Raw genomic sequence first — 24,800 nt, forward strand, 5'->3', positions numbered from 1 at the left:
TTTCAGCTTTATGCTCGTTTCACACGTTGTTTGTTGACTCAATTAGTTAGAAATGGACTTTCTCTGGCTGGTAACAGATATCTGGTTTTCTTTGAGCTCAGACCTTCAGATTCCTGGTTTTTCTTTCCAACTTCTAGGACACATCCAAACTGATCCGTGTAAAAACTTGTCTTCAGCAGTTAAATGTGGAAAACTCTGAAGATGTGCTCCAGGTTGTTTTATAAAGGCAGGAGTTTTGACTCTAATAGAAAATGAAGGAAAATCCAGCTTGTCTGAGATTTTCCTAAACAGAAAACATGTTGTTTGTTGGTTCAGTCACAGGAAACTGTCAGGTTGATCCGCGAGTATCCAAGGGAAACCATCAGTGGCGTTATTAGAGTTATCTGCTGTGAAATGCTGCATCAGCTTCAGGAGGTGAACCTGCTGCTGTTAGAAAGGAGAAGGTAACATGAACTTCAAGGATGGAAAGGAATCTTTTCAGATCAGGTTGGAAAAATGTGTTTTCTTCCTGGAGACACACAGAAAGTTAGCATGGCTGCAGGATTCCAGGGATGCGTCTTTGTTGCAGTTGTGAGACTGGAAATGACCAGAACTCACACCGCTTTGGGTTAACATTCAGACTGTATTTTCTTTGTGGTTCAATCTGAACATGGAATCAGTTCACCGTCGCTTTTCCCTTCAACGTGTCTTTCAGGCTGTACACTTCCTGCATGTGAATGCCGGTAAATTGGTTCCAGCTACAATAGGTAGCCATTCATTTCCACATGGATAAAAGGAGCTCTAGGGATGGTGGAGGAAGGGTTGCTAAGGTTCTGCTGGTTGTTCCTGAGTCCATCAGTGTCTGTGCTATGAAAACACATCACTGTAATGGAAATAGATTCATCCTCTTCCAGAACTCTCCTTCATTCATTATCATTTTAACTTGCATGTTACCATGGATTCTGGAACTATATTTACTTTAAAAGCCTTATTTTATATGTTTTAGTCAGGAACCGGGCCCAGAGTTTCTCTGGGGTCTCTCCATCTGACAGAACCTGAACATGTTGGGTTAAAGCGGTCCGGTTTCGTTTTTACAGTTTTTTTGTTCTCTGACATGTTGGCGTAGAGTTAAACTCTCCGACTACCTGCTGAGGTTCTGCACAAAGTCCAGTTCAGCAACACTTTAATATTCCCAGAGATTATTGCTGCGTCATTCCCAGTGTCTCGTTCTCATATTCTGAGTCCCAGGAGTGTTTAGAATCATTCCGACTGGTCCAAAGTAAAGTTGCTGCTCGTTCTCAGAAAAGTTCAGAAATCAAGGTTTATTGCAGTTGGTTCTGGTTCAGAGGCTCCTATTTTTTGGACAAATAGTTTTGGAACAGTTGGGTTTAGAGATGTGGTTCTGGATCAGCTAGTTTTTAGAACAGATGGTTCTGGATCAGGTGGTTTCTAGAACTTTGGTTCTGGATCAGGTGGCTTTTTAGAGCAGATGGTTCTGGATCAGTTGGTTTCTAGAACATGTAGTTTTGGATCAGTTGGTTTCTGGAACTTGTGGTTCTGTGTCAACTGGCTTCAAGAACAGATGGTTCTGGATCAGGTGGCTTTTTAGAGCAGATGGTTCTGGATCAGTTGGTTTCTAGAACATGTAGTTTTGGATCAGTTGGTTTCTAGAACATGTAGTTTTGGATCAGTTGGTTTCTAGAACTTTGGTTCTGGATCAGGTGGCATTTTAGAGCAGATTGTTTTGGATCAGTTGGTTTCTAGAACATGTAGTTTTGGATCAGTTGGTTTCTAGAACATGTAGTTTTGGATCAGTTGGTTTCTAGAACATGTAGTTTTGGATCAGTTGGTTTCTGGAACTTGTGGTTCTGTGTCAACTGGCTTCAAGAACAGATGGTTCTGGATCAGGTGGCTTTTTAGAGCAGATGGTTCTGGATCAGTTGGTTTCTAGAACATGTAGTTTTGGATCAGTTGGTTTCTAGAACATGTAGTTTTGGATCAGTTGGTTTCTAGAACTTTGGTTCTGGATCAGGTGGCATTTTAGAGCAGATGGTTTTGGATCAGTTGGTTTCTAGAACATGTAGTTTTGGATCAGTTAATTTCTAGAACATGTAGTTTTGGATCAGTTGGTTTCTAGAACTTGTGGTTCTGGGTCAGCTGGCTTCAAGAACAGATCTCGTCAGTAAATTCATAGTGATGAAGATGTTTTTAACATAAAAGGCTGAACTTTGTTTCTTCTGCTTTGTTTGTGCTGTGGGTTTTCTTCGCCCTACTCAGTCGTCTGCAGGCGTCAGTGATGGCCCAGACAGCAGAGGAGTGAAAAGGAAAGCCGAGGACAGCGACAGCGAGCCGGAGCCTGAAGACAACGTCAGGTCAGACCTTTACAATCACACTGGATTCAAATCTGAGGAAAGGACAGTGGAAACTTTGCCTTCAGGAGCCTCCTCAGTCATGAACTGGGTAAACACCAGTTCATGACTAAATGTAGCCTTGAAAACATCAGAACCCTAATCCTGGATCGCCTTACTGTTAACCTGATTAGAGCAGTCTTTGGAGTCTCAGATAATAAACATGCTTCCAAGCCAAACGTTGAATTTTAGTCAGTTTTCCAAACTGGCTTCCATCTTTAAAACCGTTTCAAAGTTTCCTGCCTGCTGATTGTCTGTAATGAATTAGAATGAATCAGGTTGCATTAATAAACACTGATGCATTCATTAATGCCGTCATGCTTCAGCTCAAGCTGTTGAACTCTCCTCCGCCTCCCCATGACTCCCACTTCTCTGCCGATCAGTTCCCACTTCCCTCTGAGCGTGATTAATATGGAAAGCAGGAACATTGGAGTAAATTCCTTTGTGACGCTCTCCTCAAAGCTCCTAAATCCAGCGAGCTAAATTGGTATTCATGCAGGCTTTCCTGTCAGGAGACGGCGCTCCCTGCAGGCTCCTCTGAGGACCGCGCCACAGATGCTGGACGGCCCTGATTATGTGTGCAGAGCAGCGATGCTGCCCTGATTATACCAAGAAGTCAAAGCCTTTAAAGTATTCCAGCAGTTTTTCAGCCTATAGATGGATCCATCAGAAGGCTTTGTTCTAATGCAGCAGCCACAGCTGACTGATTCTTACGGCTGCTCACTCACTGCAGTAGTTCTTATCTCAGTGGTTCTGGTGATGAAAACTGGGTCACCTATGGTGTGTGTGTTTGCTGCAGGCTGTGGGAGGAGGGCTGGAAGCAGAGATACTACAAGACCAAGTTTGATGTGGACGTGTCCGACGAGGGTTTCAGGAAGAAGGTCGTTCAGTCCTACGTGGAGGGTCTGTGCTGGGTGCTGCGCTACTACTACCAGGTAACACTGAGAGCACACCTGTCACAATCTGGTGCAGAATGTCTACTAACATCAGGAACCTTTAACTTGTTCTGAACCTAGCCCCCACCTCTGAACAATGTCCATTTCTATGTCCCTTTAAAGGACCTTTAATCAGTCAGTCATTTTCTATCGCTTCTTCCATAGTGGGTTGCAGGGGAGCTGGTGTCTATCTCCAGCAGTCTACGGGCGAGAGGCGGGTTCACCCTGGACAGGTCACCAGTCCATCGCAGGGCAACACACAAACAACCATGCACAAACTCATTCATACACCTAAGGGAAATTTAGAGTGACCAATTAACCTAACAGGCATGTCTTTGGACTGTGGGAGGAAGCCGGAGTACCCGGTGAAAACCCATGCATGCACGGGGAGAACATGCAAACTCCATGCAGAAAGACCCCGAGCCAGGAATCGAACCCAGGACCTTCTTGCTGCAAGGCAACAGTGCTACCAACTGCACCACCGTGCAGCCCTTTAATGAAACATCTCCAATAGGATGGATTTGTGTGTGAAGAGCAGCAGGTGTGTTTAGACCTGCATTGGTATTTTAATCATCTCACCCTGCTTTCAGAATGAATTTAAGAACCAGGATCTGATGTGTAGAACTTTGAAGGAAATCAGGAAGGTTGTTCTCCAGGTTCCCCCAGATAAAAGCCCACCTGGACACTGAGTCAGGAACCTAGAAAGCTGTTTGGGAAATATGGGTAAAGTCTTTTGGAGATTAAAAGCTGAGCTTCCAATCAGCCATAAGATCACGACCATTACTGAAAATCCCCTGTCTGTGGGTTGGGATTATTGGGCAGCAGGTGATCGTTCGGTGTCTGAAGTTGTTGAACTGAGAAGTTTAAACAACTGGGTCAGAACATTTCCACAGATCCTGGTCTGCAGGGGTCAGGACCAACAAAGGTGCTCCAATGAAGGAAAACCCTCAAACCGGTGATGGAGAGTAAGATGCCGCTTCATGGAAAGCACACATTAAGATTCCCACTAGTTTTTCATCCTGATGTAACGCCCCCTGCTGGCTCTTACAGGGTTCCTGCACAGTCTGGAAACGTTTGGAATAATAGAAAAACTAAATAATATATAGAAGAAATGAGTTTTTCTGAACTTTATTGCCTATCCTGTTCCATCCATCCGTGTTTTCCATCTATCTCTGCCTCTTCCTAACAGTCTGACCACTGCAGAAACCTTCCTTGAGTTCTCTCAGGTTTTGTATTTTCCCTAATGTTAGGCAAGGAATGCATGAAATCTGGCCATAATAAAAGTGTAGGAGCTGTTTGTCTTTATACGTTAGAAGAACATCTGGGTGTTTTCCAACAGCAGTGATCCCGAACACAAGTCCAGAATATCGGTAGAACCTCAGAGGTTTCCAGGCTGCGACAGATTTCATGTCTTCTTTCAGGTCAGAACTGCTAATTCTGGTTTTGACTGAGTCTGTTTTTTCTTCCAAGGACCAAAACGGGTTCTCTGATGGGGCCAATAGTTTGAGCTCAAAATGCATCAAACTCATCGGTACTGGTTGACGTGTTTAAATGGTCCGGTTCTGGTCCAGGGAATGGCGCGTCTCTCCGTAAACATTGGGTCTGTGTTTAGGTTAATGCCAGAAGCTTGATGAAGGTTACACAAGAAACATTTAACCACGTATTAGTGGCACTGGGAGGATGTATCGGACCGAGTGGGTCAGAGAAAATCCTCAACAAATTCAAATCCTTTTTGTTTTTAAAATCCTTCCTGTTGTTTTATTCCTGCTGGAAAAACGACGCTTCGTTTAAATCAAGCCCCGAATGAATGTTACCGGATGGGAACTTCTGACCCGAACCGTGACCATTCGGCTGAATTTTAGAATCAGGTGCATGTAGAGATGTTGGAAACTGACTGAGGACTCTTGGAACTCTGTTCTGGATCTTTCAACCAGGAATGTTTAGGAACCATTTCCAACATGAGGAAATACAGGAGTTGGACAATGAAACTGAAACACCTGGTTTTAGACCACAATAATTTATTAGTATGGTGTAGGGCCTCCTTTTGCAGCCAATACAGCATCAATTCATCTTGGGAATGACATATACAAGTCCTGCACAGTGGTCAGAGGGATTTTAAGCCATTCTTCTTGCAGGATAATGGCCAGGTCACTACGTGATACTGGTGGAGGAAAACGTTTCCTGACTCGCTCCTCCAAAACACCCCAAAGTGGCTCAATAATATTTAGATCTGGTGACTGTGCAGGCCATCGGAGATGTTCAACTTCACTTTCATGTTCATCAAACCAATCTTTCACCAGTCTTGCTGTGTGTATTGGTGCATTGTCATCCTGATACACAGCACCGTCTTCAGGATACAATGTTTGAATCATTGGATGCACATGGTTCTCAAGAATGGTTCGGTAGTCCTTGGCAGTGACGCGCCCATCTAGCACAAGTATTGGGCCAAGGGAATGCCATGATATGGCAGCCCAAACCATCACTGATCCACCCCCATGCTTCACTCTGGGCATGCAACAGTCTGGGTGGTACTCTTCTTTGGGGCTTCTCCACACCGTAACTCTCCCGGATGTGGGGAAAACAGTAAAGGTGGACTCATCAGAGAACAATACATGTTTCACATTGTCCACGGCCCAAGATTTGTGCTCCTTGCACCATTGAAACCGACGTTTGGCATTGGCATGAGTGACCAAAGGTTTGGCTATAGCAGCCCGGCCGTGTATATTGACCCTGTGGAGCTCCTGACGGACAGTTCTGGTGGAAACAGGAGAGTTGAGGTGAACATTTAATTCTGCCGTGATTTGGGCAGCCGTGGTTTTATGTTTTTTGGATACAGTCCGGGTTAGCACCAGAACATCCCTTTCAGACAGCTTCCTCTTGCATCCACAGTTAATCCTGTTGGATGTGGTTCGTCCTTCTTGGTGGTATGCTGACATTACCCTGGATACCGTGGCTCTTGATACATCACAAAGACTTGCTGTCTTGGTCACAGATGCGCCAGCAAGACGTGCACCAACAATTTTTCCTCTTTTGAACTCTGGTATGTCACCCATAATGTTGTGTGCATTTCAATATTTTGATCAAAACTGTGCTCTTACCCTGCTAATTGAACCTTCACACTCTGCTCTTACTGGTGCAATGTGCAATCAATGAAGACTGGTTACCAGGCTGGTCCAATTTAGCCATGAAACCTCCCACAATAAAATGACAGGTGTTTCAGTTTCATTGTCCAACCCCTGTAGCTGCGAGGTTGAAACTCATCCAGTTTTCCTCCTTTTAGAAGGGTTAGGATCATTTCTTTAAGAGCTTTGGATATTGGATTAAATAGATGTGCTTAGCTGTGGCACAGGGTTTGTTCTTTCTCCACATTTTCCATGGATTTTCCTGATGAATAAGGTCCGGTTGGTGAAACTGAGCCGACAGAAAGGCTTTGCTCACTGAAGGCTGTCTGTGCTGCTGATTATCTGAAACCTTTTACTGAAGTGTCCCATCAACCCAAACCTAGAACCCTCTGCTTGTTATGCTGCTGAACCCTCTTTGGTCCTCAGCGGATCCGCTCCCAACAGGTGGACTCGACACCATCATGAGAAGCTGGACCTTTTGTCCTCTGGCGTTAGAGAGCGACCTTTGCTTCCCAAAGCCATCCCTGAGAAGACAAGGTCCACCAATAAGGAGTCCTTACTTCTCCATCCAAGTCTTAACGCAGGACAGCAAACTGAGGTCTAATAAACTCCGTCCATGACCTGGAATTAAACTGGGCCCAGATAGATTCTGATGTGACCAGGAGGTCTTTGTTTAGGAGCAGCAGCGGCACGCCGGCTCTCCATCCGTTTGCTGCTGCAGTAAAATATTGATCTTTGTCTCGAAGTGAATTAATCAGCCTCTCCAGAGGAGCCGGGGGGATTTATTCGACCCGATTGTGCTTTCTGCCTGTGCACACCAATCCAAATCCCATCTCAGGGGGCCGTTCTGAAGGGTTTCTTCAGCGGGCCCCCGGTGCACATGGACGTGTCTGTCCTCTGCTGCTGCACATTCATGGTTCTGCAGAGTTCTGATCACGCACACGTCATGGTGAGCTGCTGAGGTCCGCTCTCATTTTTTACTTTAGCTTTTGTCCAGAAATGTTTTCTGTGTAGATGTGGTTTCATCTTTGTACAAAGATCTTTGTTTGTATCTTTGTAAAAGATTTGGCTGATTTGTTTTTTATCTGTGGATTTTCTTTGTGAACATTTTAATGCACTTTGGACTTTGAGTTATTTGCTAATTTTCCCTGATTTTCTAAATGAAGCGTTTCTTTATAACTTAATTCAGTTTCATTTAACTGGAAAAAACAACCAAATGTTTATTTCTATTTATACTAAAGATCATAATAATTAAACTTCACTGTTATTAATTACAATAAATAACTAATTTTCAAATAAATATTTAGAATCTATAATTAAACTAATCTTTTAACTTGATGAAAAGTGATAGATCAGAGATTTCACAAGTATTTACTTAGTAAGGATTATAATGAGATTGAGTGTTTTATTTAAGGCTGTGCAGCAGAATGTAGTCATGTCTTCAGATTAGTTTCCAGCTGAAGCTTCAATCCTGCCCGTTTAACTCGGTTTCTGATCCGTTCTGTTGTTTCTGGTCTGACCCGGCGTCTCGTGGCATCTCCTCCAGACGCAGCAGTTTGTCATGTTTTCATAAATGTAGCCGTGCGACGGTTGGACGGTGGAGATTGGATCTTTTATGATGTTAACGCAGCGTATTATCATGTGAATGAGTCTTTAATAACAGAGCGGAGGGCTCTAAAGGCTGGCTGAGATGTAGGAGCTGGTGGCTCCATGGGCCGATTGTTGGACTGAAGGTCGTTCTTTAGGCAGAGGTGCGTTTGTTCGGGAAGGATGAGTGCTCTGACTGTGGGATCCCTGCATGTCCATGATAATAACGGAGCAGAGGGGGGACATCGCTAGCAGCTGGACCGGCTTTTTAAAGCAGCATCGTTCATTGGTGATGGACAGTTGAGATTATTTCAGAGGAATAAAACCTCGACCGTCTGATTGAGGTTCAACCTTTTTAAATGTCAGTGCAGCTCTGCTTAAATCTGAGGGATACAAACCTTTTCCTCCTCAATCCTTTCTTCTTTCCTGCTCTGAGGCAGGAAACCATCTCCTCCAACAACTGAACATCTGAGCAGCACCGTGCATCAAACCACCGTGACCATCACAGTCACAGACTGGTCAACGCTGGTTGCTTCTATGAGCCTCTGCATGTTGGACAGACTCTCGCTGATCCAGTTTGTGGCTGAAGATCAGAGTGGGAAGGGATGCTGTGGAGTCGAGAAGAATGGTTAAGCGTGCGAACCACATTCAGGCCTTAGTCCTCGACGCAGCTGTCCCGGGTTCGAGTCCCGGACCTGGCGACATTTGCTACATGTCTTCCCCTCTCTCTTCATTCCCATTTCCTGTCTATCTACTGTCAAAAAATACTGGAAAAATAAAGGGCACTAGTGCCACTAAAAAAGTCTTTAAAAAACAATATTAATATAAATGGAGATATTAACACATATCCCAATAAAATGGTTTTTAAAACAGCTGGAAACTCTGGGATAATCTTTCTGTTCGGGTGTTAAAAAGGTTTTTCTGTTATCATTTTAACTGGAAATAACCTACAAGATATTTCTTAAATGCTTAGTATTTATTATTGTTAAAATAATTAAATGAATCCTTCATGAAAACTGGAATAATCTTGTTTCCCCACCTGTACAGGTGTTTGTTTCAGCTGTAAAATATTATTCCATCCTTACTTTAAACCGTTTCTGAAACAAATGAAAATACATTTTATTACTGTTAATATAATAGATATTTATTGATCATGTTTTACTGTTTTTAGTTGAATAATCTTCTCCATGTTTTAATGATTGGTTAAAGTGAGCCGTGGGAGATGTTAACAAGCTACTGCAGCTGATTGGCTGGTAGACAACAGGACTGCATGTTGGGGAGGTACTGTAAGGTCCAGGAAGGCCAAAGTGGAACCTGAACAGAACAAAACAAGGTTCTAGTGGGCTGAAGAAAGGTTGATGTGGACTGTGGGTGTTTAGATGTATGTGGGATTTAGGGAATGAATCCTGGAGGGGATGTTGGAACGTTCCCATCAATCCAGAGCAGAGCTCCAGGACCTCACTGGAGACCGCCGCAGTCAGAACATCTGAGGTTGGATGTCAGGCCTTTGGTTGTTTTAGCCAGAGAAGCTCCGTGCTGGTACCAGGCAGGGATCAGAACAAATCACTGGCTATTGGCTGGTACCAGGCAGGGATCAGAACAAATCACTGGCTATTGGCTGGTACCAGGCAGGGATCAGAACAAATCACTGGCTATTGGCTGGTACCAGGCAGGTGTCCCATTAAATCCTGTTGTTTTGTTTCGACCTTCAGGGCTGCGCCTCCTGGAAGTGGTATTTCCCATTCCACTATGCTCCGTTTGCCTCGGATTTCAAAGACATCAAAGCGATGTTCTCAGAGTTCGAGAAGGACACGAAGCCGGTGAGGATGCTATGAGAACATGGGTTATTGGGTCCATAGAACCAGGAGGATTAACCTTCTGTTCTGTCTGATCTTCTCTTCAGTTTAAACCTCTGGAGCAGCTCATGGGAGTGTTTCCTGCCGCCAGCGGTAACTTCCTGCCGCCGACATGGAGGAACCTGATGATGAGCGCGGTGAGTTGCAGAGAAGGAGGTGATGAAGGTGACTTATCCTCAGGTGTTTCAGTTTTTTGAACCGTTGCTGTGATGCAGGATTCCTCCATCATTGATTTCTACCCTGATGACTTCGCCATCGACCTGAACGGGAAGAAATACGCCTGGCAGGGTGAGCCTGTCTCTGTGTTAACCTTAAATGAATTCATTTCACCTCACTGGAAGGAAACGATTATTAATTCCCAGCCAGGTTTTCTTTCCTTTCAGCAGTTTTCAGCAGACGGTATTTATTTCACAAACAGTTCTGGTCTTTGGAAAGCCGAAGCAGTTTGCTCTGACTGTAACTGTCATTATGATCTTAAACTAAGGACTTTACACTAAATGCTGAAGGAAGCTTCAGGCTTTATAGGCTTGTTTTAAATCAGATTTTCATGCAGTGTTTTAATCAATTACTTCTTAATGTTATTATATTAAATCAGTATTTAGTTCTTTTAAAGAATCACATGAACTGAATCTGACTCCCAAGTTTGGTCCTTTCTGGTTCTGGTTCTTCTGGAAGGTGTGGCCTTGCTGCCGTTTGTGGATGAACGTCGTCTGAGGGCAGCTCTGGCTGAAGTTTACCCTGACCTGACCACCGATGAAGGTGAGAACATCTGCTTTCTGGTCATCAGATGGTTTCAGCAGAATTTTATTCACACATGAATAGACGATACTGGACTGAAGCAACAGGTCTGATGTTTTATCAGTTGTTCATTTGCTCAGGGGCGCTCAGGTCCAGTCCTGGAGAATTTTTAGATGTTTCCCCTCTCCAGCACACCTGGATCAGATGAATGGGCTGTTAGCGGGACTGGATGCTGATGATGGAGTTCAGCTGTTTGGTTCCGAGGGATGCCTCTAAGGGTGTTTCCATACCTGAAGGGTTCAGCCCATTTAAAGCTCCAGTTTGTTTTCTCTGTAGGTCTGGTTGGTTTGTGTAGATGTGAACACAGGATATAATTAAGTTACTAAACTCATCTGAGTTTAGTAACCTAAAGTTGGGCTTGAAATTATTCACACCCTGTCAGATTTAAGTTTAAAGGAAGTTTGTTTCTGATTTGTAATGAATGGATCTTCTCCCAAATGGACAATAGCACAAAATACAAGCTGCTGGAAAAGAAAAATCTTTGATCTATTATTTGCTTCAGAACATTAAATGCAAAGTCCACTTTTTTAGCTTTTAAATCCATGTTGTATCCGCCATTTTGATTTCTCACTGTGATTTTGTAGTCAAGATCAAGTATGCTGAAGCTGCAATGGGATAAGTTCGGTTCGGGTGTTGGGTGTAATGACCCACACAGTTCATAACACCGTCCTCCAGCACCAGAACCTCTTCAAAGTTCCTGGTTAAATGTTACTTTTCATGGAAATGTTCCCACATCAGTGGAGAAATTCCTCTTCGTCTGCATGAAGCTCTTCAAGGACGGGTTCTTCATCAACCTCCTCCAGTATCAAGAAGGATTTGCTGAGGATCATCTGATTAAGGGTCGGTTCCTTCTGTCTATGGAAACGACGGACGCAGCAAAGCAGTAAGCTGCAAATAACGCTAAAATGACAACAAACTTTATTTTAGGCATGAATTTATGTTGATGTGACGTCCTGGCTGTGGTTCTGATAGCAGCAGCATCGGGTCTTCTGCTGATGTTAGCGCTGTGTGCTGCTTTTAGTCCCTGGAGGACAGAACCAGACTACAGGTTTTAATATTATTATTACATTAACAGTTTTCAATGTTTTAGCTGTTTTTGTCTTGTTTCTGCACCGCTAAATAATTAAATCTCTGCTATAAAACTACAAAAATGGCCAAACGGGTTAGAATCATATGCTCTTTGACCTGTAGGGGGCGGGGTGTGAAGCGCCTCAGCAGCATTTAAAGAGACGGCACCAAAACGAGTTGCTCTCAGACGCTCCTCAGAGCAGGTAAAAGAGGAGCCTGAGGAGCTACAAGAACAAGGAGTTCAGACCAAAGTGTTGAGGTTCCACTTTATGTAGACCACAGCTGGATGATTTAAATGTTAAAATGAAGGATTTAAAGGCATCAGATGTCCCCTTTAACATTATTTCCAGTCAAAAGAAACATGTTGGTCACATGAAGCCTTTAACCCTAAATCTGCCAGGGGGTTGAATCATTTTAAGTTAAACGACCTTAAAACTAAGTTCAGTTAAAACTTCTCCATCTTCTGATGAAGAGGCGGTTGCTCCAGAGGTTGCCCCGATGCCGCACCATGAAGCAGTAAATGAGTCGGCATCGGTCCGATTTCAGCCCTGTCGTGGCTGAGGTTCTGCCTCCTGTGTCCAGGTGAGGAGGTCAGCAGTGGCATCTGAACCTTTCCGACCTCCTGACCAGGCAGGTCCTGTTAAGTGTATCAGTCTGACGGAGCAGAACCAGCTTCAGTGCATCCATTAAAACTAGAACAGCCCAGTTCACTGTTCAGTTCCTCCTCTGTTCTGTTCTTATGGATCCATCCAGACCTGTTCTGTCTCTTTCTAGAAGCTGAAATGGGTTTTCTCTTCTGTTGCAGTGAGAAGAAACAGTTTGGGAAGCGACATTTTGTTTCTGGGGAGGTCTCACCCGCTGTTTGACTTCATCCATGAGCTGTACCGCTCAGAGACCCGTGAGGTAACAGAACAGAACCAGTTAAAGTCACACTGAGCTACAGCTGTGTTTATTGCAGAGCTTCATCACGTCTGCTGCTCCTAATGATGACGAGCTCAGTGAATCTACAGCAGTCTGACCATGATGGAGAGTAGAAGCCATCAGTGATAAAAGCTTTAGACCCGGTTCTGCTCAGCAGGCATGGTTGTTCATTTTCATTGTTTCAGTAGAACTTTCACCATATTTTCCCATGTTTTTCAGGTGGTTGGGTTGTAGATTATTTAGGCAGAGGTACCGAACTGTTATTAAGTTTAGGGACGTTTTCCAGATCATCTAGATGTCAGAAACCAACCTCAGCTCCGTCTCTTTCAGGGAGCCGTGGTCCCTGCTGAGCTCTGCCATGGGATCCAAGGAAACTTGAACCTTGATGACAATCCAGTCCTACCAGATGAGTAAGAACCCTCTGCTTCATCTGGACCTTCCCCGTGTTTCTGTTATAATCTGACTCTGAAATGAGCTGCTTCTGGTTTCTGCTCTTCAGGACGGTGAAGTCACCCATCCCAGTGCTGCGGGACATTTCACACAACAGCTCCATCAAGTGAGTGAACGTCTGAATCCACCATGAAGCAGCTTTTATCTCACATTTCTATTGTTTTCATTCCCTGTGAGCCGCAGACGTTCTACAGAACTTGTCACGCTGCACAGATGGACCAAATCCCTGGAACCTAAACATCTAATCATGGGTTCTGGGAGCGGCATTGATGGACCTTATTAATGCCACAAAACAAAGATGTTAAACACACTGAAAGACAAAAGCAGCCTCAGCATATTTCCATCTGTTCTCCCTGGTTTGGATCTGGGTAGAGCTGCTGCTCCTCCACATCAGGAGTCAGCTATGGTGGTTCTTCTGATCAGAACCAGTCCTGGACGGCTTTTCCAGAAACATCTCTCCTGGAGGAGGCCCTGGGGCGGCTCCAGAACTCTGTCTCTGGGTTCCTCCAGGAGGAACTGGATAGTAATGCTGATGGGAGAGTTGTTTGGGTTTTAGGAATGTGGACCTTCCTTTGTAATAAAGCTTGACTTTTATTTTGAAAAGTAACTTCTGTGGGCTTTATTTTGAAGGTCCAGCCTACTCCTTTTTGTCCTGCCTGGTTTATCTTCATTATTACAGTGGAAACTAGATTTACTGTAATTTAACCATGAAAATAAGGAGGCTTTTATTATGAAGTGTTTGTCAGTCTTATTTTGAAAGTCCAGATTTTTGACCCTGTTGATGGCTAGTTTCGGCCCTTTAGGTGTTTGAAGCAGAAGTTGGTAATATTGTAACATGTAAAGGATTAATCCAGTTAGACCTGTTCACTGAAACACGTCTGGACCTTCAGCCTCATGAAGGACGACATTAAAAAGCTGAAGATGCCGTTAAATCCAGATGTTTGATCTAAACACAACCAGGTTTGTTTGCACTCTCAGGTTGGGTTATGCTGACCCGTTTACCGCTGCAGAAACACATTCAGTTTGGATGGATTTCATCCAGCTCGTCTCATGAAGTCCGACTGATCCGGAAACAAATAAAAAATCACAGTGAACAAACAAAAATACAAAATAAAGATCATATTTAAAGATTATGAAGTTAAAATGTTACATTCTAACATTTTTAATCATCAAACCTCCTCTGGATTAAATACAAGCAAATTCAGCCTTACCTTGACAAGGTTCTGACCCTGCAGCTCAGAACCCAGATCTGCATAAAGGTTCATTTTAAACTGTCTCCAATTTGAGCTCTAGATGAAGTTAATCCCTGAAAGGGATTTGTCTCTAGGTGGAAGTAGGACAACCAAACTGGACCTCACATTCGGCCCAGTTTTTCTCTGGTTGAAGTAAAAACTTCGGCCAATATTCTGATTTCTGTCGACAGCCTTTGAATCCAGACGTTCCCTCTCAGGAGGTGGTTCTGGAATATTGTTCTCAGTGTGAAAAGAGCTCCAGGAAGATGTAGAAGCTCCTCTGCTGAACATTGTTTTCTTCTTCCTCTCAGTGTGAAGTTCATGGATCCTCAGTACGCTGAAGGCTTTGTGTTCAAAGCTGTGCTGCTGCCAGGAGCAAAGTAGGAACATTTTCTTTCATCCCATCACTTCTTCTCTCCTGAACCTGAAATAGTTTTCCTTTCTGTTCTCATCACCCTGCAGGTCTATTTTAGAACCATGTTAAAAAGATCCAGATCTTCACTCTGTCTGTCTAACAATGTTCTGACCCTGTAGCTCAGGCTCGGGTCAAACAGAATCCATTTATTTCTTTTTTTTTTACAAACGCTCAGAGGTTTTCAGAGGCGGTCGGTTTCTGCTGTGTTTTATTAAATGTTTCAAAAGAAAAAAATGTTTTACTGTCAGATTTTATACAGATTATTAGATAGTTCTGACCCAACTGGAGCAGTACTGAAGTAACAGTAAACCCTTCTGAAGCAGAACAGCAGAGTTTGTCCTTTGTAATAGAAACATCCTGGAGGTAAAAGGAAAGGCCTCATAGTTTAGGAAACGGGTCGGGTCATTAGCCGGTTCTGATATTCTCCTGTTTATAAACAAAACCCATCATGCAGAACCACCTCGGGCAGCAGTAACTCTCAGCAGCGGTGTCAGTATCTCTGCTGATGACCCGATTTGGACCAAGCTTCAGCTGTTGGACAGACGGACTCTCGTTGGACTCTAAAGAACTTGGAGACGTTCCTGGTCCATCCCATTGCTGCCTTGTGCAACAAGCCCAAACCATCAACACTCCACCACCATGCTTGGCAATTGGTCAGAGGTCTTTCTCCTAACATGGTTCTGTCCAGTATGGTCCAACATCTCTACTTTGGTCTCATCTGTCCAGAGAACATTGGTCCAGAAGTCTTCTCCTTCATCCACATGCAGCTTTAAGTCCTGCTGCCATCTTGTTTTTAGAGAGAAGAGGCTTTTTCCTTCAACCCTTCCAAGCATCCATACTAGTTCTGTGTCATGACCTTTAACCTGCTTACTGAGGCTTGTAGAGTCTGAGATGGAGCTGTTGGGTTTTTGGGCATTTCTCTGAGCTTCACACTCTGACCTTGGGCTGGATCTGCTGGGACGTCCACTCCTGGGAAGATCAGCAGCTGTCTGAGAAGTTTTCCTGTCGGGAATAATGTTTCTCTCTGCAGAACGATGGCCTTCAGATGGTTTGGAGATGACCTTATGACCCCTCCCAGATTGATGGACAGCAACAGTTGCTGCTCTAAGGCCATTGCTGATGTCTTTCCACCTTGGCGTTGCGTGTACACACACCAGTATGATTCAGAGCAACTAACTGCCAGAACCACAGCTCCTCGAGATGCTCGCACTGATGGTGACTGGTTCACCCTTTGACTCTGTCTTTAACCTGATTGGATCAAACCAGCTGAGGTTCTGCCTGGTATTTAAAGGAGGTCTGTGGAGATACTGAACTTTTGAAACAGACAAACTTGTTCTGAAATATGAGCTCAGGCTGCCTTTTAATGACCAGCAGGTGTGATGTTCTGACTGATGCACCAATCGGTCGCCCAGTGGCTGGATCTGGTCGATTTTTCCCTTCATCGGATCTGATCTGGGATCACCAGGTCAAATGATGGAAAATCATATTTATTTTCACCAGGAGCAGGATCTTTGATGCGTTATGAGTTGAGTTATAACCACATAATCGTTGGGAACAGATGCTGTGATGCAGAAACGGAGATAATCCACTAGTTCTTTCATTTAATGTTGGATTCAAATCATTTCCTCTGCAAAACTGCAACCCGCTGGACATTTTTACCCTCAGCTGTTCTTACTTTGCAGCGTTTGTTGGGTTCTATTAACCTTTCTGTCTGTGTTCATATTTATTGGGTAATTAAATGATTTATTCCAGGAAGACCGATTGTTTTAAGTCTGATTGTTTTCCAGGATGCCCACCAAGGTGCTGAAACCAGAGGACTATGAGAGGGGGAACCGGGGCCCATGGAGACCCCAGCTGGGCTTCAACCCCAACAGACAGCAGGCCCACCTGGACCAGTCAGGCTTCAGAGCACTGGGGTAATTTTATAGATTAATCTTCCACCAGAATAACCAGTGGTTCCTTCCAGGTCCATTAGAATCAGCTCTAATCTGCATGTGAACCTCAAAGCATCCCGACACACATTTAAAGGTGTGTTTGATCAGTGATCAGAGCTTCTAAACATCTGCTGGTTGATGGTAAATGAGTCTGAGGCTCTGCAGAAGCATGTTATTTAGATGCATTTGTAGCACAGTCTCTCAGAAGTAAATCCTTCCTTCTCTGTTAAGATTAATAATTTAACGGAAATGGAAAGATTGATAAAGTAGATTTTTTTATTAATCAACTAATCTATTAGTTATTGATCAAATAAACCAAACAGAGACAAATGTATTTACACTGTGGGCTGTTTGAACCCATGCAACATTTCAATATGTTGGTGCAGACAGTTGATATAAACCCTGCATCAAACCTCCTAAACTGGTCTCAGGAGGAGCGTCCACCATCATCAACAGTTCTTCTGCTTCTGTTAAAGCCCAACTGGTGACAGACTGGTCCACAGTTGATGTTCTTGAAATCAGCGGTTAAGGTGGAGCTCCTCCCAGCTGTCTGTAACGCAGCACTCGCTGTGTCTCTGCCCAGTTTAGATGTTTGCCCCCTCCATCAGCCAGCTGTGATTATGATCTGAGCTCGTTTCTCCACACGTTGGTATTATCATTAAGGAAATGGGAGTAATTGAACATCTGGATCCGTCTGACTGTTTGGGAGCTAATTATGCACAGATTAGAGGAAACACAACATTGTCTGCTGAACTGAGTCAATAATTCAGCTGATGGGCCCAATCCAGCAGCTGCTCAGAGGACCAGAACCTGACGAATTCATTTCATTTGGTTTGTAATCAGTAACTGTTCAGCTCAGACGGATCCCAGTTTTAGGTTTGATTCTGTAGAAGAGTTTTCATGTCATCTAAAGATGTTTGAAACCTTGTTTTCCTCCTTCAGTCACAGTCTGAACCGAAACCAGCAGCTTGGAGGACAGTACAGTAACGCACCGCCTCCCAGCAGCTACCAGCAGGGGAGCTACAACCGTCCTGCTCACGGCAGCAGCCACCAACACTTCCAACGTAAGCCACAGCCTCCCACACTCTGCTGCGTCCTACGTCCTGTTAGACCCATCAGCACCACTTGCGGGCAACAATCGGACCTCATAGGTCCACCTGCAGCGTTCGTATGCAGCAGTGGCCGGACAGGCCACAAGAAAAAGGTTCTGTGTCAAGAACAAGATGTCATTTTGTTCCTCCAGCCCATGCAGAATATTCCAGAACCAGAATCTGCTTTAATGGCCAAGGAATCTGACTTGAGTTCCACTTTGCTCTCAGTGTAGACATTTTAATCATAAATCTAGAAATATGGAGGAATATGAGAACATTTTTAAGAGAAGGTTATATGCATATACTTGAGTCTGTGGGAATCAGACCAAATCCCAGGTTATTGATATTATTTCCAGAACCTCTGACTGGATCAGCTGAAGGTTGAACTATTTTCCTGGGTTGAGATTAGGGTGGGCTCCTTTTTCTCTTTCAGAGTCAGATTCCAATTAAAAGTTGAACTGATCCAAATTCTGCTCAGCTCTCCTTTTGAATAATGTCTGTACAGAAGACGTTTGGTTCCGGAGAAAACCATAAAACGGGTTCTCAACAAATGAAATGGATGTTTAAACTTTAAAGCAAACAGTTTGAGTCTGTACCGTAACCTTGAAAGGAAAGAACCCATCTTCCAGCTTAAGGAGTCGGACCTTTCAGCTCCTTGGAATGTCTTTCCTTTCTCCGCTCATCACAATCACTTCCCTTTTCATTCTCTGCAGCTTTTATCTCCTTGACTGTGAACTATTTAACTCCCGCAGCAGAAAATAGGAAATTCATTCATATTTGATTTAATGTCTTTCAACAGCTGCTTCTAATAATGCAGAACCAAACCTCATGGTGGAGGGTTGATGATGTGGGCCATGAGCTCTTCACCAGCTTGTCTCTGATGAATAATAATAATATTAATAATCCCCCGGCTGGTTAAAGGATTTCTCCTCCCGTTGGTTCTGGTTCGGTTCTGCAGGTTCTGGGTGGAAAATGCTCCACTCAGAGGTTCAGGAAGTCTTGGTATTTTGCTGAGGACTAGTTTTATTAAACTAACATGCAGCGTGTCTCTGTGGCAGGACAGTTTATTTCTGTCTGAACTTTGGAACATTTTATCTGAAATGAGTCCCGATGTGATCCGGCGGTTCCGATTATTCCGACACGGATCATTTATTCTTCGCTGTGAAACTGAGCCCAGATCAGCTGTAATGAGCGCAGCTTCAGGAATGTGATTATAGAGCTGAGTGGTCCTTTCTCCCTGCAGCCGCCAGCTTTTGTCCACAGAACACTTTGACTCGGTCAGTAATCAGTGCTGGATCTGCTGCTCCGGCCTTTTGTTTCCATCTCTCTGGGATGGGAGGATGGGAGGAGGGGGCCGAGGGCGGTAATGGGACTGTGGAGTGGGCTGCTGGACACAGTGGCACCCCTGATAAAAGCATCCTAACTGATTTGGGGGTGTGATGCTCTGTGAAGAGAGTTGAAACTAAAGTTAGCTTCCCTCTTTGTGGACCCGGCCGCGTCCTGCAGGGACGTGTCAACGTGCAGCTTGTGAACCACGCAGGGGTTTAATCTCTGCTGGTGGCCGTTATTGTCCTGATTCACGGTGACTTCAGGGTCAGAGAATGTCTCCACTAACAGGAGGAAGTTTATCCTCTCCACATTTATATTTGCAGCTTTCAGAAACCTGCAGCCGGGGAGGATGCTACGCTGCTTCCTCCTGTTAGAATAAAAACACAGACGGTTATCTGACCTGGAGGAGAGTCTGAGAGGATTTCTGCTGTGAGCTGCAGCTAAAGAAGGAAACTGGATTTAATTCAGATCCATCCATCCGTTGGACTGTAGTGTTTAGCTTCAGCGTCTGGGACAAACTGATCTGGGTTTAGATCAAGTGAAGATGCATTGAATGGTTTCAGTCCTGGAGGTTAGATAATAACTGCTTCAACCTCTCAGCAGCACCTAATTTAAAACAAAAATCCTTCCTCTGAGTTAGAGGCCCGTAGAACCGCTGACCCAGACCTGTTGACATTAGCAATATGCCTTAATGCAGTTAGTTGTGATGCTTAGTGATGAGTTGGTCTGTTTAATGTTACTAATGTCCAGAAGTTGTTTTTGGAGTTGTGTGGTGACGTCACTCCCAGAACATCTATGGCCCAGTAAGACTGCAATGGATTTTTAATACGTTTTATCATCACTTGTATCGTTATGGCGACTAAATACGATCCATCCCAAGATCACAGGATGGAAAACAGGAAGACCAGCGGACCGGGTCAGAAGTTTAATGTGGACCCATTTCTTGGTTCCTCTCACAGGTTAAAGCTGTGAGAACATTGGATTCTGCAGAACAGGCTGCTGTTCACACACTGGTTCTGATCCAGTTTAAATGAATCCTTCCAACCTCTGTGGATCAGCAGGAAGAGTTTTTACTGTTTCTTCCCGCTCAGAGCTGGATCTGGTTCTGTCCGGTTTCAGTTAGCAGAGCTGGCCGCTCCGGGTCAGAGAGGAAGAGATCCACAGAGGCGTTGGGTTGTTGTAATCCTGCGCTGATCCGGTGGACCCAGTGTGTTTCAGGCATTTGAAATCCTAATCCTTTGTTGGCTCCTTTCTGCTGCAGGCGGGGGTCTAAACCTGTTCAGATCGGTGGTCATTAAGGAGATTGACAGGTGTCCTCTTGTAATTCTGTCCTTTGAGTCACGGCTGGGGATGAGGAGAAGAAGAGCCGAGTGTTTTGGGCTCATAATTGGACTCCGACTGGGTGGTCCACTTCAGGTTTGTTGGTGCAGGAGATCATCAACCAACATGAGAATGTGCCAACAGCAGTCTGCCTGCTGGCTGTTAATTGACTGTTTACCACGCCTCTCTAAGTCAGTTCAGCACCGCCAGTTAAACCGATCACATCAGCTGATTGTCCACAGTCTGTCCCCTAGAGGACGAGGACCGGACCAGAACCTCGCTGTGCTGTTAAAGAATCCGGCCCTTCTAAATCAAACCGGAGTTTATCGTTGCAGCTTCTGTGACACACGGACGCAAACTGTGAAGTGGAAGGAAAACATTTCACGGTTTTCAACATTTCTTCCTAAAATCGCTGAAAAGTGTGGAGTGCATTTGCCTTTAGCCCCTCTTTACTCTGACACCCCTAAATAAAACCCAGTGCGAGCTTTGCCTTCACAAATCACCTAATGGGTAAAAGCTTGTAAATGGATCGTAGTATAAATCCAGCCGAGCTGTGAGGGAGGTTTCTCAGAGAGGGTTGTGGTAACTCTGGAGGATCTATGGACATGCACAGCTCAGGTGTGAGAGTATCACACAGTTTGGAGACACAGCAAACATGTGGTTGGAGGTCAAGATTCGCATGTTAGGGCTAACTTTGCTGAGCATTCTTCAGCTTTTCTAGCTTCTAACAATCATCTTCATCACATGGAAAACCATGTGATGAAGATGATGGTGGTGGTGATGAAGATGATGGTGATGGTGATGATGGTGATGAAGATGATGGTGGTGGTGATGATGGTGATGAAGATGATGGTGGTGGTGATGAAGATGATGGTGGTGGTGATGAAGGTGATGGTGATGATGGTGATGAAGATGATGGTGATAAATGGTGGTGATGATGGTGATGAAGATGATGGTGATAAATGGTGGTGATGAAGATGATGGTGGTGGTGATGAAGATGATGGTGATAAATGATGGTGATGAAGATGATGGTGATGGTGATGATGGTGATGAAGATGATGGTGGTGGTGATGATGGTGGTGGTGATGAAGATGATGGTGGTGAAGATGATGGTGGTGAAGATGATGGTGATGAAGATGATGGTGATAAATGGTGGTGATGATGGTGGTGGTGATGAAGATGATGGTGGTGAAGATGATGGTGATGAAGATGATGGTGATAAATGGTGGTGATGATGGTGATGAAGATGATGGTGGTGGTGATGAAGATGATGGTGATAAATGGTGGTGATGAAGATGATGGTGAGGCCTGTCCATATGAGTCTATGTTCTTCACATCTGAAAGCTTCCAGCTCAGTGATGTTTGGTGGCTTCTGTGCTGCAGCTGCTTAGTTAGAAAACATGAAGACATAAACAACCAAAGTTCAAGTAGATTTTATATGTTTGAGTTCTGGTTCTGGGGGGGATGGATCTCTGTAGTCAAGTAGAATACATTCCTTAGAAGAAACTCATCTGGGTTGGAAGGTTCTGACAGAGTTTTTAGACCAGCTGTTTTCCTGGAAACATGAATTGTTCTGCAGGTTGTAGATCTATCGGACCTTTTAATAATGTTCACTGTTTGCTTGAAGCAGTTCCTGGTCTCCAGGTTTCCCTCTGACCTCCTTCAGACCAGTTTCAGGGCGCTCTTCACCCTCTCCAAGCTCAGCCACTCGACTCGCCCGCCCCGTAAACAAACGGGTCTGCTTCTGCAGCTGGTCATCGCCTTGGCAACAGTTTCTTTGTGAAGTGCTTGCAGCGATGGACCCAGGGTACTTGAGGCATCCACAATGCCGCCTGGTGAATGCTTCGTTCATTTTCCGTACAAAAAAATGCTAATGTGGCGCTCCGGGCTTCCCCTCTCCCTCCCCCAGAACTTGGCTTGGAGCTGCATTCGGAAAATCCGATAGCTGATGGTTCTGTGTGCACAAAGATCCAGTTCTTACTGTCAGACTGGAGGATTTCCTCCTGTTTCCATAGTTTCAGTGTTGGGATGGGAATTTTTTAGATTCAGATTAGAGAGTTCCAACTAAAAAATCTAAATGTCCCCAGAACCACTCCTGATTCTGTTCTTTGTTCCCTGCAGATTCCAGGCAGAACACCATGCCGCGAGCGCCGGCCTCCTTCAGCAGCGTCCCACCCCAGTTTCCGAGGTGAGTCCACCGCCTCCATGGGAAACAACGTTCCTGGTTTCACTGGCTGAGTTTTCATCCTGCAGAAACTCGTTCTGATCCAAGGCTCTGCATCATTTCACCCCAAACAAATAATAATTATTGTTGTTGAAACATTCCTAAACGCTGTAAATTGTTCATCTCTGGAATTTTCTCTAGTTTTTACTGGGAATGTTTCAGAGTTTAAAGGTTGTTTTTCCCTGGTTTCATTGTTCATCTTTTTATTCTGTGGGAATTACACACTTCCCAGCCTGCTCTCTGCGTGCCGTCGCTCCGCTTCCCGACTCGGCCTCCGTCAGGAAGCATCACGAGTCCGTTCAGGTTTCTCTTTTGCTGCAGAACAAATTTCTTTTGGAGGAGGTTTGTGCAGCTTAATGAGGCGTCACTAACGCTGCAGCGGCGTTCCCTCTCAGACCTCCTATTGATGGAGGCCGTCGGCCTCTCCCAGTCCTAATCAGGCTCCCTGGATGGAGTTTCCAGGCCCATTGTGGCGGGAGTCACCTCGGGTCATTCCTTATTACTGGTAACTGAAACAGTTTCTTTAATGGCTCAGAACTGAGCCTCTGAGGAACTCTGAGTGGGGATTATGGAGTCCAGCTCCAATAAGTCCGCTGCCGGCTGAGTGTGACATGGTTAAGCAATGAGGGATGGGACTATCCGGGTTTATTATCCCCGTCGGACAGTCCGGAAGCTGTTCGGGGCGCTCAGATCCACAGCACCAAGACGATACTCCAGAACTCCAAGGCTCGATCCATCTAGAAACAATGTAAATTTAGGATCCATTGTCACTAAAATGGTAAAATGATCTGAAAGCCAAACACGTCTCGATGTTCTGCAGATTTTTCTGGATTTTCCAAACTTCAGTGAATTCTGTCACCAAAAAACTTCCTGGATTCAGGATCGTTTTCAGAAAAAATTCAGGAAGGAAGTAAAACCGCAGAAGAATCTGAAGAATATTATTTATCAGAATAAAAGTGTGAAATAAGAACTCTGACGAAGGTTAAATCTCTGGAACATGGAGGAACATCTAACCTCTGATTGTCCTTCTAAAATAAATCTGTGTGAAGCATTTTGGATTTATTCAGCTGGACTGATGGTGGGGGAACCTTTAATAAGTACACCTCAACTCCCCGTTTCCCGGGGATTTATTTATGATGTGACACAAAGGCCCGTTTCTCTGAGCCACAGAAACCCGGCTGGATGACGGCCCGGGTTTATCTTCTAGCATCTAGAGTGAGGAGGACGGTGAGGGGCCTATAAACATCTGATCATCACAGACATAAACTCTGTGGGACTTTAACTGGACCTGATGGGATCATCTGGTCCCATCTCTTTCAGCAGGATAATGATCCAGAACATTTGGTCACATCAACACAGAAATGGTTCTGAAACACTAAATGGACCTTCCTCCATTGTCTTCTCAGTCCTCAGACCTAAATCTCATAGAAAAGAACCCCAAACCTTGGACCATCTGGAGTGAAAAGAACCCTCTCCCTGCATGGTCCAAACTGGGAAATGTTGGACAAGAACCCAGAGTTCTGTTCTGTTCTGTTCTGTTTGAACTGAATGTGGATTTTTCTGTAAATGTTGGATTTTCTGTTCACTGTGAGATTATGCAGCTGCTCCAAGATGAATTTGTTCACATCTTGTTGACCAGGGACCAATAAACGGGTCCGAGGGCTCGGGATCATTGATCCTTGGAATGCTGGGAGTTTGGGTCAGATGATCTCCCCGGTGTTAACGAATTGAACGCTGGTGTCTACAGGCAGCCGCAGCAGTACAGAAGCGGGGGCCCCTCTGAGGGCCACGGCTGGGATCGGACCCTCCAGGCTCAGCAGTCTGCGTACCAGCAGAACCTCAGACGCGGAGGAGCGGCGCCAAGCGGCTACGAGCAGCGCTACGATCAGCGCAGAGACGACTGGAGCAATCGCCGTGACAACCGGGGCCAAGGGCAGCATCATCAGGTAAACGCCTCGATCTGGTTTCTGCTGGTTCCCTCAGTCCAGTTCTGCTCAGCTCCATCTGTTTCTCATCCCGTCCCAATGACTCAGTTAGACCAGAATTCAGTTAGAAACTTCACTTTGATTTTTCTGGACTTGCATCTAAAAATGCAGAAAAATAAAAATCAAAGTGTAATTTTCAACAAAC

General features: G+C 44.7%; 1 protein-coding gene across 1 annotated transcript in view; it reads left to right on the plus strand.

Annotated features, from left to right (window-relative positions):
- xrn2 (5'-3' exoribonuclease 2) overlaps positions 1-24,800 on the plus strand; it is a 47,589-nt gene that overhangs the window by 22,018 nt on the left and 771 nt on the right. The window contains exons 17-30 of the mRNA XM_047387657.1: positions 2,257-2,351; positions 3,187-3,322; positions 9,744-9,851; positions 9,935-10,024; positions 10,103-10,175; positions 10,563-10,646; positions 12,559-12,656; positions 13,005-13,084; positions 13,174-13,230; positions 14,668-14,736; positions 16,559-16,687; positions 17,648-17,769; positions 22,568-22,634; positions 24,418-24,616. Coding sequence (XP_047243613.1) covers positions 2,257-2,351; positions 3,187-3,322; positions 9,744-9,851; positions 9,935-10,024; positions 10,103-10,175; positions 10,563-10,646; positions 12,559-12,656; positions 13,005-13,084; positions 13,174-13,230; positions 14,668-14,736; positions 16,559-16,687; positions 17,648-17,769; positions 22,568-22,634; positions 24,418-24,616 — 1,407 coding nt within the window. The remainder of the gene's footprint in view (positions 1-2,256; positions 2,352-3,186; positions 3,323-9,743; positions 9,852-9,934; positions 10,025-10,102; positions 10,176-10,562; positions 10,647-12,558; positions 12,657-13,004; positions 13,085-13,173; positions 13,231-14,667; positions 14,737-16,558; positions 16,688-17,647; positions 17,770-22,567; positions 22,635-24,417; positions 24,617-24,800) is intronic.

The sequence above is a fragment of the Girardinichthys multiradiatus genome, chromosome 15 (assembly GCF_021462225.1).
Source record: "Girardinichthys multiradiatus isolate DD_20200921_A chromosome 15, DD_fGirMul_XY1, whole genome shotgun sequence".
NCBI lineage: Eukaryota > Metazoa > Chordata > Actinopteri > Cyprinodontiformes > Goodeidae > Girardinichthys > Girardinichthys multiradiatus.